Source organism: Oryx dammah, unplaced genomic scaffold, assembly GCF_014754425.2.
Source record: "Oryx dammah isolate SB20612 unplaced genomic scaffold, SCBI_Odam_1.1 HiC_scaffold_17, whole genome shotgun sequence".
Lineage (NCBI taxonomy): Eukaryota > Metazoa > Chordata > Mammalia > Artiodactyla > Bovidae > Oryx > Oryx dammah.
Window position 1 is genome coordinate 48578188 of NW_024070201.1, and position 12170 is coordinate 48590357.

At 41.8% G+C, this 12170-nt stretch overlaps 1 protein-coding gene across 1 annotated transcript; it reads left to right on the top strand.

The window, feature by feature from the left end:
- The first annotated feature begins 3643 nt into the window (after nt 1-3643).
- Nucleotides 3644-4591, top strand: LOC120876698 (putative olfactory receptor 52P1). The gene has a single exon (XM_040258671.1). The coding sequence runs from the start codon at nt 3644-3646 to the stop codon at nt 4589-4591; it is 948 nt and encodes a 315-aa protein (XP_040114605.1).
- Nucleotides 4592-12170: the final 7579 nt, after the last annotated feature.

Consider the following 12170-nt stretch of genomic DNA (forward strand, 5'->3'; position numbering starts at 1 on the left):
CTTCTCATTAATATTTGAGTTAGATCCCATGAAAACCAGGAGGGGAAGACTGCAGGAATTTGGGAAATGATGCAACTTGTGCTTCTTCCAGCCCAGTGTTTCTCATGATGTTCTCTGCATATAAGTTAAATAAGCAGGGTGACAATATACAGCCTTGATGGACTCCTTTTCCTATTTGGAACTAGTCTGTTCCATGTCCAGTTCTAACTGTTGCTTCGTGACGTGCATATAGGTTTCTCAAGAGGCAGACCAGGTGGTCTGGTATTCCCATCTCTTTCAGAATTTCCCACAGCTTATTGTGATCCACACAGTCAAAGTCTTTGGCATACTCAAAAAAGCAGAAATAGATATTTTTCTGGAAGTCTCTTGCTTTTTTGATGATCCAGTGGATGTTGGCAATTTGATCTCTGGTTCCTCTGCTTTTTCTAAATCCAGCTTGAGCATCTGGAAGTTCACAGTTCACATATTGCTGAAGCCTGGCTTGCAGAATTTTAAGCATCACTTTACTAGCATGTGAGATGAGTGCAATTGTGCGGTAGTTGGAGCATTCTTTCGCATTGCCTATCTTTGGGATTGGAATGAAAACTGATATTTTCCAGTCCAATGGCCACTGCTGAGTTTTCCAAATTTGCTGGCATATTGAGTGCAGCACTTTCACAGCATCATCTTTCAGGATTTGAAACAGCTCAACTGGAATTCCATCACCTCCACTAGCTTTGTTCATAGTGATGCTTCCTAAGGCCCACTTGACTTCACATTCCAGGATATCCGGCTCTAGGTGAGTGATCACACCACTGTGAATATCTGGGTCATGAAGATCTTTTTTGTACAGTTCTGTGTATTCGTGCCACCTCTTCTTAATATCTTCTGCTTCTGTTAGGTCCATACCATTTCTGTCCTTTATTGAGCCCATCTTTGCATGAAATGTTCCCTTGGTATCTCTAATTTTCTTGAAGAGATCTCTAGTCTTTCCCATTCTATTGTTTTCCTCTATTTCTTTGCATTGGTCACTGAGGAAGGCTTTCTTATCTCTCTTTGCTATTCTTTGGAGCTCTACATTCAAATGGGTATATCTTTCCTTTTCTCCTTTGCTTTTCGCTTCCCTTCTTTTCACAGCTATTTGTAAGGCCTCCTCAGACAGCCATTTTGCTTTTTGCATTTCTTTTTCTTGGGGATGGTCTTGATTCCTGTCTCCTGTACAATGTCACGAACCTCTATCCATAGTTCATCAGGCACTCTGGCTATCATATCTAGTCCCTTAAATCTATTTGTCACTTCCTCTGTATAGTCATAAGGGATTTGATTTAGGTCATACCTGAGTGGTCTAGTGGTTTTCTTCTTCAAGTGGTATTCTTTCTTCAGTTTCATTCTGAATTTGGCAATAAGGAGTTCATGATCTGAGTCACAGTCAGCTCCCGGTCTTAGTAAACAGTAAAAGTGGCATACTTTTGAGTGGCAGCTTAGGAACTGAAGAAACTTGATTCAATTATTAAAAGACTGAGTGGGGGGTGGGGAGGAAAACATGGAAAGGAAAGAAGATAAGATTGCTCCGCTTAAACCTGGATTTTTTAACTCTCAATTGCCTCCACACCAAAGAAAAGGCACTGAAGTAAGCACACTCCAAAAACAAAGTCTTACCTAGCTATATGGATCTGTGTCTTCTGAATACAGCCTTGCACATGTGCTTTCCACAACATATACAGACACACACAATCACACACTCAGCCAAACACACAGTATTCCCATTCATAGCATGGGACAGTTTTACATATACCATTTCATGAAATCCCCCCACCTGGATATTTCTCTGTCCCTGACCCTTCAGCCACCACCCAAATTAAATATCTTCTAGATCTGCTTGGATCCAAGATGGATGGTGAAAACTTGGGGAAGAAGAGAGTACAGAAGGGAAAGTAGGGAATACATGGAGGCAAGGAGGAGGAGACAGAAGGAGACAGTGTGATTCATTCATTATCATAGTAATAGCTACAGTTGGCACAGGCATGAAAAATCAAGCATCCTGGCCCAGGGTTCCTTCCCCCAGATCACACTGGAAGACCTCGCCCTTTCTCTTCTTGCAGTTTTCTCTGGGGTTGGACAGCTGATGCAAGAGATTACAAGGAATATTGCCATTTAAGGACAGGGATACACATGGGCTATCTCCAGAGAATCCAATCAGTTTCACACTCTCTGTCCAAACTAGCAACCAGAACATAGTCACATCCTGTTATCTTAGAAATCAGGGTATGACAGGTAGCTTTGTCTCTCTCCACTCTTTTCTACTCTCTCCTCTGTCCGTTTCTGATTCTTGTTCATAGTCTTCTCACCTTTTCATCCTTATCTCCTCTCCATCTAGTGTCTCTCCTTCTTGAATTTTTAAATTTAATCTCCCCTCTTTCTCAGATTCTCAATTACTGGCTAGCTCGTGGTTAAGAGAGAAATGAGAAGGCACGTGTAAGAGAGAAGATCAGGGGATACAGAGAGTGTGAGTAGTGGACAAAGATGGGGAGGAGATGTGTAGGAGGTCAGTACTATCATTAGACCAACCTTGGTCTCTCTATTTGCTTACAGGGAGTGAGTCTATTATTCTAGTGATTAAAATTCTCTTCTCATCCCCTCTTTTTTTCCCATGTAATTTTTATTTTTATGAGAGACTATACTTTGTCTGCAATTGTCTCTCAGTAACTATATCAGATCACCCATTATGGCTGAATCACCTGACATCTACCATTGACAAATTCTGCATGATTTCACCTGTTTTCTAGCAGCATCCATACAGGACACCTAAGGCAAGCACAGGATCCCAGTACTAACATTACTCAGGCAGTGTTGTGGCTGTAACAGTGTACAAGAGACCCAGCCCCTCAACATGTGCTTCACTGTGCCTGATCTGAACCCAGATTTTTTTTTAAAAATTAAAAAATTTTTGGTGGTGCCACACAGAACATGGGATCTTAGTTCACTGATCAGAGATCAAACCTGTACCTCCTACACTGGAAGCATGGAGTCTTAACCACTGGGCTTCCAGGGAAGTCCCCTCGACCCAGACTTTGAGCCTTATCTGTGAGTAATCATAGGCTCTATGGATGGAAAAATCCACCCAATATTTCCTTGCTTTCCCTTCTCTTCCCTTCAGTCCTGATTTTCCCATCTTGAAAAGTAACCACATCTGATTCATTTGACCATGACATTACCCTTATATTGTCACCCAGGCAGATGACTCAGAGTAAATAGATGGATATAGACAGAGTACATATAGGTAGAAGACGATTCACAGGCAGGAAAAGAAAGAAAGCTGTAAGAGTTTCTAGCTGCTCATCTTCACCATAAAGAGGGTTCTGCACCCATTCCACTCACCCTTCACCCTCTAAGATAGACATTATCAAATCAGACAGAAGAGGAAAGGGCTCCTTTGCATGAATCCTGATCATGATAACTTCACCTCTTGCCTTGCATCATTTCCAAGCACTCTATAATCTTCTCACACTGAATATTTTTCATGATATATAACTCAAATATTTCCTGCTGCTATTTCTGTTTCAGCCACAGCATAAGGATGCATCCCAAATGCTTCATCTCTCAGCACTTCCTAGAGTTCAGATCAAGATGATAATTTCTCTACCTACCCTAATTTGACTTAGCCATGAAGTTCACAAACCACAGCCAGCAGAATCCAACCTCCTTCCTGCTCATGGGAATTCCTGGCCTGGAGGCCTCCCACTTTTGGATTGCATTTCCATTCTTCTCCATGTACACCCTGGCAGTACTCGGCAACTTGGCAGTGCTGCTGGTGGTGTACTCAGAGCCTGAGCTGCACCAGCCCATGTATCTGTTCCTATGCATGCTGTCCATCATTGATCTGGTGCTCTGCACCTCCACTGTGCCCAAGCTCCTTGCACTCTTTTGGGCAAACACTGCTGAGATCACCTTTGGGGCCTGTGCCACCCAGATGTTCTTCATCCATGGCTTCTCAGCTGTAGAATCTGGCATCCTGCTAGCAATGGCCTTTGACCACTATTTGGCCATCTGCCGGCCCCTGCATTATGGGTCATTGCTGCCCCCAGAGGCTGTGGGCAAGTTGGGGGCTGCTGCTGTGTTTCGTGGCTTGGGACTCATGACCCCACTCACCTGCTTACTGGCAAGACTGAGCTACTGTGGCCGAGTGGTGGCCCACTCCTACTGTGAGCACATGGCTGTGGTGAAGCTGGCATGTGGGGGCACACAGCCAAACAACATCTATGGCATCACCGCTGCCACATTGGTGGTGGGCACTGACTCCATCTGCATTGCTATATCCTATGCACTCATCCTCCGGGCTGTGCTAGGCCTCTCCTCCCAGGAGGCAAGGGCTAAGACCTTTGGCACTTGTGGCTCCCACCTGGGCGTCATCCTTCTGTTCTATACACCGGGACTCTTCTCGTTCTACACTCAGCGCTTTGGCCAGCATGTGCCCCAGCACATCCACATTCTCTTGGCTGACCTCTACCTTGTCATGCCGCCCATGCTCAATCCCCTCATCTACGGCATGAAGACCAAGCAGATCCGGGATGGGGCCCTCCGACTGCTGAAGCGGGGCATTGTCCAGTCATAAAGTCTTCAACCCCACCCGGAGACCCCACCCTATTCTTTCCTTAGCCTTTGGGCAATGTCTAAGAGATCAGTGGCTCCCAGCATGATGGAGAGACAGAAACCCACATTCAAAGGTATCCTTCCTTTGATAAGGAGGCACAGCACAGGTGGGATGGGAGAAGAACTATCAGGTGTTTCCCACTTGTGATGTGGGTGTGGTTACAATGCCCTGGGAGCCTCTTTGCAATGGGAAACATGGTTACCAAGCAGAAGACGGCTTCCCAGGGAATCTCATTCTGCTGTTCTGACATGGTTCCTGCCTTCCAGGAGACCTTGATAAAGTGAGAAAGATATGACTAGAGGTCTGACAAGGAGAAATAACCTTCATCCATAGTCAGGTGTTCCTACTCTGATGGGAATACCTGGATACCTCCCTCAGTGAGCACTAAATCTGATGGGAGAAACACACAGAATTCAAAGGGGCAGAAAGACACAGAGGCAGACCAGTCAGCAGTGGGTCAAAGGGACAACAACAAATAAGAATCAAGGGCAGAGGTGGTCCTAAGATGGCAGAGGAATAGGATGGGGAGATCACTTTCTCCCCCACAAATTTATCAAAAGAACATTTGAATGCTGAGTAAATTCCACAAAACAACTTCTGAGTGCCAGCAGAGGACATCAGGCACCCAGAAAAGCAGCTCATTGTCTTTGAAAGGAAAAGAGGTAGGAAAAACTACAAAAGATAAAAAGAGAGACAAAAGAGGTAGGGACGGAGCTCTGTCCCAGAAAGGGAGTCTTAAAAAAGAGGTTTCCAAACACTAGGAAACACTCTCACTGCCGAGTCTGTGGTGAGCCTTGGAAGCACAGAGGGCAGTATAACCAGGTGGAAAAATAAATAAATAATTAAAACCCATAGATTATGTGCCCAATGGTAACTTCCCCAGGAGAGAAGCAGCACAGACATCTGCATCCGCCACTAGCAAGCAGGTGCTGGGCAGGGAAGCGTGGGCTGCATTGCTTAGAGTAAGGACCAGGCCTGAATGCCCCAAGGGCAATCTGAAGACACTAACTTGGGCTAGCAAATCAGACTGTGGGATAACTACCACGTGAAAAGCCCTAACCTAAGACACTGCCAGGCCCACTCACAGAACTAAGGACTGACTAGAGCTACACAAAAGCCCTAACCTAAGACACCACCAGGCCCGCTCACAGAACAAAGGACTGAGTAGAGCTAGCCAGCTGCAGACCATCCCCCTCCAGTGACAGGCAGCCAGAGCTGGAAGGGGGCAATCACAGCCCCAGAGAGGCATTATCTACCAAACTGCAAGCAGGCTTCATTGCTAACTAAGACTTCTTGGGATTCTGGACGGTCAACATCCGCCTGAGAAGGTGCACCAGTTGAACACCCAGAAAACTGAGCAGCAGGGACGGGGGAGGCGATAAGTCGCAGCGACTGAGCTCGCCAAACACCTGGTCACCTGAGCTGCTCAGACCTGGGAAGGGCACAAAATGCAGGCCCAACAGAGTCTGTGCCTTTGAGGAGTACCCGAGTACCTGAACCTGAGGGGCTTAGACCTGGGAAGTGCATACAACCCAGGGCCAGACTCAGACAGGTCCCAGTAGAGCAACCTAGAGCCTAAGCAGTGTTGACAAGGAAAGCACACATGCCATGAGCAGGGGCAAACCCAGTGTGATCGAGACACTGCAAGCACATGCCAGTGTTATTTGTTTGCAGCATCCCTCCCTCCCCACAGCACAACTGAACAAGTGAGCCTAAAAAGGTGTCCACCACCGCCCCCTTCTGTCAGGGCAGAAATTAGACACTGAAGAGACCAGCAAACAGAAGAAGCTAAAACAGAGAGAAGCGCCTTGGAAGTGACAGGTGCAATAGATTAAAACCCTGTAGTTAGTACCAACTACATAGGAAGGGGCCTATAGATCTTGAGAAATATAAGCCGGATCAAGGGACTATCCAAAAATGAACTGAACCCACACTGTCCACAACAACACCAGAGAAAGTCCTAGATATATTTTTACTATTTTTACTATCATTAGTTTTTTAATTTTTTTTTAATTTTTAAGTCCTCTATTACTCCTTTAACTTTCATTTTTATAATGTACTATTACTTTGCAAAAAAAAAAGAGACCCTAGTTTTTAAAGCAAACTTCATATATATATATTTTGTAATTTTTGTGACTTTGTTTTTTTTTTAATATTGTATTTTTGAAAATCCAACCTCTACTCTAGATTTTTAATCTTTGTTTTTTGGTATTTGTTATCAATTTTGTATCTTTAAGAACCCAATCTTCAGTATCCATTTTTACTTGAGAGTGAGATTACTGGCTTGACTGCTCCCTTTGGACTCTCCTTTTTCTCCACCAGGTCGCCTCTATCTCCTCCCTCCCCCTTCTCTTCTCTACCCAACTCTATGAATCTCTTTGTGTGTTCCAGACGGTGGAGAACACTTAGGGAACTGATTACTGGCTGGATCTGTCTCTCTCCTTTTGATTCCCCCTTTTATCCTCCTAGCCACCTCTGTCTCCTTCCTCCCTCTTCTCTTCTCTCTATAGCTCTGTGAACATCTCTGACCAGTCCAGACTGTTCAGCACATATAAGGAAGTGATTACTGGCTGTTGGGGTCCTTTAATGGACAGGGACCTGGCAGTCCAAAGGCGATGATGAGAAAGTGAAAGAGAGAAAGAGGCTGATACTCCCTGGTTTACGCAGAAAACCAATAACGTCCTTGACACAGGACTTGCATCTCTCACAAAGGCACTGGGCACCTTCCTGAGGTGGGGTGAAGGCACAGGGTGGCTTCTCAAGAGAGTCTTAGAAGCCCGGGCAGGAGAGTGAGCAAGATGGGTCTCTGTGCTCCAAGGAATCAGCCGAAGAGAGAGAGAAAGAAAAAAGAAAGAAAGAAAGAAAGACAGACACGGGGACCCAAGCTCTGATGGAGCAAAAGTGCTTTAATGATTTTTCTGTGAGTATATATAGGCTGTAGTACAAGAAGTTTCTTTCGTCAATGATAAAAATCAGAAAACCAAATGTACAGTAACTGTTACCAAGGGAACAGGGATGATGATGGTCACAAGGTCAGGAGACAATCCATATCTCAAGAAAGGGGATTGAGACTAAGCAGTCTTGTCATAAAGAGAATGTTTACTAAAGGAGATTCAAGCCTGTCTCACACAATGACCCCAGTTCCTGGGAGCAGCGTGCTGTTCTGCTTAAAAAGAAACAAAGGACTTATGAGAAACAGCACGTAGGAATCCTCCTGTTAAACACTCCCCGATAATTCTCCATTATTTATTTATAATATTTGTAAAAAGAGTTCTGATCATTAGAGTTTGTTTAGTTTTAAAAATCTTTGCATGTACACCTGTGGTGGATTATGTCAATCTATGCCAAAACCAATACAGAATTGTAAAGTAAAAATTAAAAATAAATAAATTAAAAAAAATAAAAATAAAAATCTTTGCATGAAGGCAATGGTAGATGACAAATATAATTATCAAGAAAATCATTAAAATTACAGATCCAGGCCCAATGTTGTGAGTAATGCTTCGAAACCATCCGTGTGGTTCTAGCCCAGATAATTGATTAGCTAGTTGTTCAGCTAAAGTTTTCAAATTAGTGGAAGAGGGCAGATTATTAGAAAAGGTTTCAAATATTTCTTTTTGTAATAATTGTACATTCAGAGGGACATTATCATGTATGTTTTGTAAATGAAATTTGATTTGTTCCCAGTTGTAGGCATTATTACTGAAATGAACAGGAGTAACACAAAATTGAGTAGAATTCCAATCACATTTTAACATTACCTGTTTTTGTACATCTGTAAACTGATCTCCAACCCATTTGATGGCTGTTTTTAGTTCCTGTATTTCTTCTTGAATATCCTCATCTATCTGAGACTGAGTGGCCCACATAGTATGGGCATCTTTAGTCCAATTTTGAATAAAATTACGTGTTTGAATTGAGGTTTGTAAAGCAACACCAGTGACAGCAGCAGTGGTGCAAATAGCTATTAATCTCAAAATGCCAAAAATTAGCTATTATCCAATGAATCGTTTAGATTGTTGGAGCAATTTAGTAAGTAACTGGGAAGCAAGTCCAGCCATAGGACCTTCTTCCTAGGGCTGCTGGAGATTTATTGGTAACCATAGATTATGTTGAAATCAAAGAATCAAAAGGGAGTCATTTCTCAAGGAAATAGAGGAGTTAAGACAAGTATATAATTTATAATTTATGCAAGTTACAGAACATAAAGTCTTATTGAATTGTAAGTTTCCTATAGCTACAATAAAAGGAAGTGGAACACAGGCTTGTATAAAATATGATTGATTATAGCAAAAGAAATTATTGCTATGGCTACAATTAGTTCTTGTGAAATGTCCAGTCCAAGTCCCAAGTTCCTCGATGCTTGCAGAAAGTTTCCAGATGTCCCGTTGTTCAGGGCCAATCTGTTTATCAAGAACGATTTGACGACAAGGAGGGGCCACTCCACCGTCAAGCCATCCAAGAAGTCCTCTGTCATGGTAATGCTCCATTGTATTATTAGTAACCTTCTATGTGGTGGCTCAGAGGTTAAAGCGTCTGTCTGGAATGAGGGAGACCCGGGTTTGATCCCTGGGTCGGGAAGATCCCCTGGAGAAGGAAATGGCAACCCACTCCAGTACTCTTGCCTGGAGAATCCCATGGAGGGAGGAGCCTGGTAGGCTACAGTCCACAGGGTCCCAAAGAGTTGGACACAACTGAGTGACTTTACTTTTATGTTATTTGAGTAATATAATCATATGTAGTGTTGTAATATCATCTGAGCAGTTAGATAACCATATACCATGGGGTCCCCAATCAACAATTGTATGATTAGCCATAAACATTAATTTTCCTGATTTGGCCTGACATTTGTCCCAGTGAACAGGAATATATTTAAAGTTCTTATTAGTAAACCCTTTGCATAGTGTTCATTGTTCTTTCCCTAATTCTTTCACTAAAGTTTTAGTAGTATAAACACGTTCATGGACAAAGAAAGGGTAGTAAATAATCCAAGCAGTGTCTGAAAGTCCTCTTTTAGAGACAGGGTGAAAGCCCAAGTTTGTGGGCTAACATTTATGTGTAATTCTGTTGGGCCCATATACAAAGAAAGGACTTCATAACCTAGAGAGATATTAATTAGTTTTTCTTCTTCTTCAGGATGAGAGGGCCCCTTCAAGTTCCAAGGAGGGGGCATATGTGTTGAGTCATTAGTGGATATGATTGGTCTTATTTCTGTCCATTTTATAACCTACAATAAAAAAGAGGGGTTAGGTATATAAGCCCATTAAGTGTGATCAATCAAGTCAGCCTGAGCAGGGGAAGCAAAAGCAAGCAAAGCAAGCATAGCGAAGAAAGATATTTTCAGGATTCTGAGGCATTCCCTATTGAGAAATCATATTTTCAGCTTGATTAGTAAGAGTACTTATCTGTCCCCAAGTAGGGAGATCATAAGGTCGGTGACATCGAGTGCAGTGCTTTTTGGAAATTTTTAAAGTCGCCATGGCTTGTATTGGAATTCCTTCTTCCTGAGGTTTTTGTTGTATTGTCTCTAGTCTGAATGTTGGGGGGCACCTTAGGTTGAATCTTCTGAAGAGGAAGTCATATGAGTTCGTTGGATCCATCTGGAGAAATAGAAGCATATCCTTTTCCCTGTAAGATTAGTTTCTTAGATTCCCATATATTAGTTAATCCATCTTGATATCAAATGGGCAAAGGAAGGGAGGTGTCCTTTAATGTTTCAAAGTGTTTTTCTGCTTATGTCAAAATATCTTCTTGCGGTACTTTAAAAAAATTAAAACAAATAAAGCTATATTAACAATAGTTATAGAAAGAAAGGAAAGCGATAATGATGAAAACATTCCTAGGAAAATTTCAGCCCCAAAATAATCATCTGTTTGGGGATTGGTAGATAATGTCTGCCAAGAGGACATTGAGAAGCTTTTATTTTAAATTGACTTTGACCCTTGACTACTTAAACCTTTTTTCTTGAATGTTGTTTCCGTGAATTTGTTTATTTCTATGTCAAAGGTATGAGTCATCATCTTGTTCAGCCAATGCTATTGTTCTTCTTTTTCATATATGTAAATCAAATAGACCCAATTTTGGTTTTACGTTAACTCCTTGGTCTTTGGGTATTTTGGAATTGACAACATTGATGTTAGAGGTAGGTTTTTCTGGTTGATACAGTTTATGCCTCATGTTTAACAGATGGGATAGTCAGTGGCTTAAAACAAGCTTTTGTAGATATATGTACCCATTTAAAAAATATTTTTTCATTAGGCCCAGGTATTGGTGGCATAGTCTGTCTAATGTAGAGTTTATCAGTTCCAACCAAGCAATGTGTCAGTAAGTAAGTAAGTTTGCCTTAATTTCCATGAGGTACTATAGTTTTGTTGTCATCATTAACTAACCATGAAAATTTGGCTGTGGTTTTGAAATAATGGGTTGATTGCTTTCTCATTCAGCATATATGTTTTTTCTGATATAAAAAGAAATGAGATCTGACTGTGTTTTAAGTGGTTTGTGTTATTTGGGGCAAAGGATTAGGAGCAAACACTCAAATATTTTTTCTTAAGTGAAATTATTGAAAAACTGATGCAGGACAATTTGATAAATGAAATGTTGCTCATACCCAAATATATTTGACCTTGTCCTTGGAAAAGAAATGAAGCCTGGCAGTTGAATCTCTCTGTTCAGTGTGTCAAAGAAGATGATTATATTTTCAAGAAGACCTGAAAAGAAGGTGAATATTTTGCACTTTTGATATTCTTAGGAACAAACAATGTTTTTGGCAAGTGGTGTCTTTTTTATGTCGCTTTTGTTTTGCATTGTGAAACAGGCATTGAAGTTGACGTCATTTTGTTTTAAGAATCTTACAAATTGGAAATAGAAATAAAGCTATATTAATAATAGTTATAGGCTTAAAGACTATACTGTATTCAGTTCAGTTCAGTTCAGTTCAGTCGCTCAGTCGTGTCCGACTCTTTGAGACCCCATGAATCGCAGCACACCAGGCCTCCCTGTTCATCACCATCTCCCGGAGTTCACTCAGACTCAAGTACATCAAGTCCGTGATACCATCCAGCCATCTCATCCTCGGTCGTCCCCTTCTCCTATATTGTATTAGAATCTAGTAAAGTCTGTTCTGGATAAGGAAGATAAAAGTGTTCCTGTGTATATCTTCTTATTTAATTTTTTTATTTGCAGTTACAGTGTGTAATGTGTTTGTTTAATTATGCCTTGTGTTTGTGGATTATAAGGAATGTCTCTAATCTGAAATAGAGAATGAATGTAAAAATAGTTTGAATTTGCTTAGAAGTTATAGGTAGGGCCATTGTCTGTTTTTATAAAGTTAGGTATTCTCATTATTGTAAAGCAAGCTAATATGTGGGTTATAACATATTGTTTAGTTTCACCTTGGAGAAGGAAATGGCAACCCACTCCAGTATTCTTCCCTGGAGAATCCCATGGAGAGAGGAGCCTGTTGGGCTACAGTCCACTGGGTCGCAAAGAGTTGGACACGACTGAGCGACTTCACTTTCACTTTCACTTTCACTTTGGA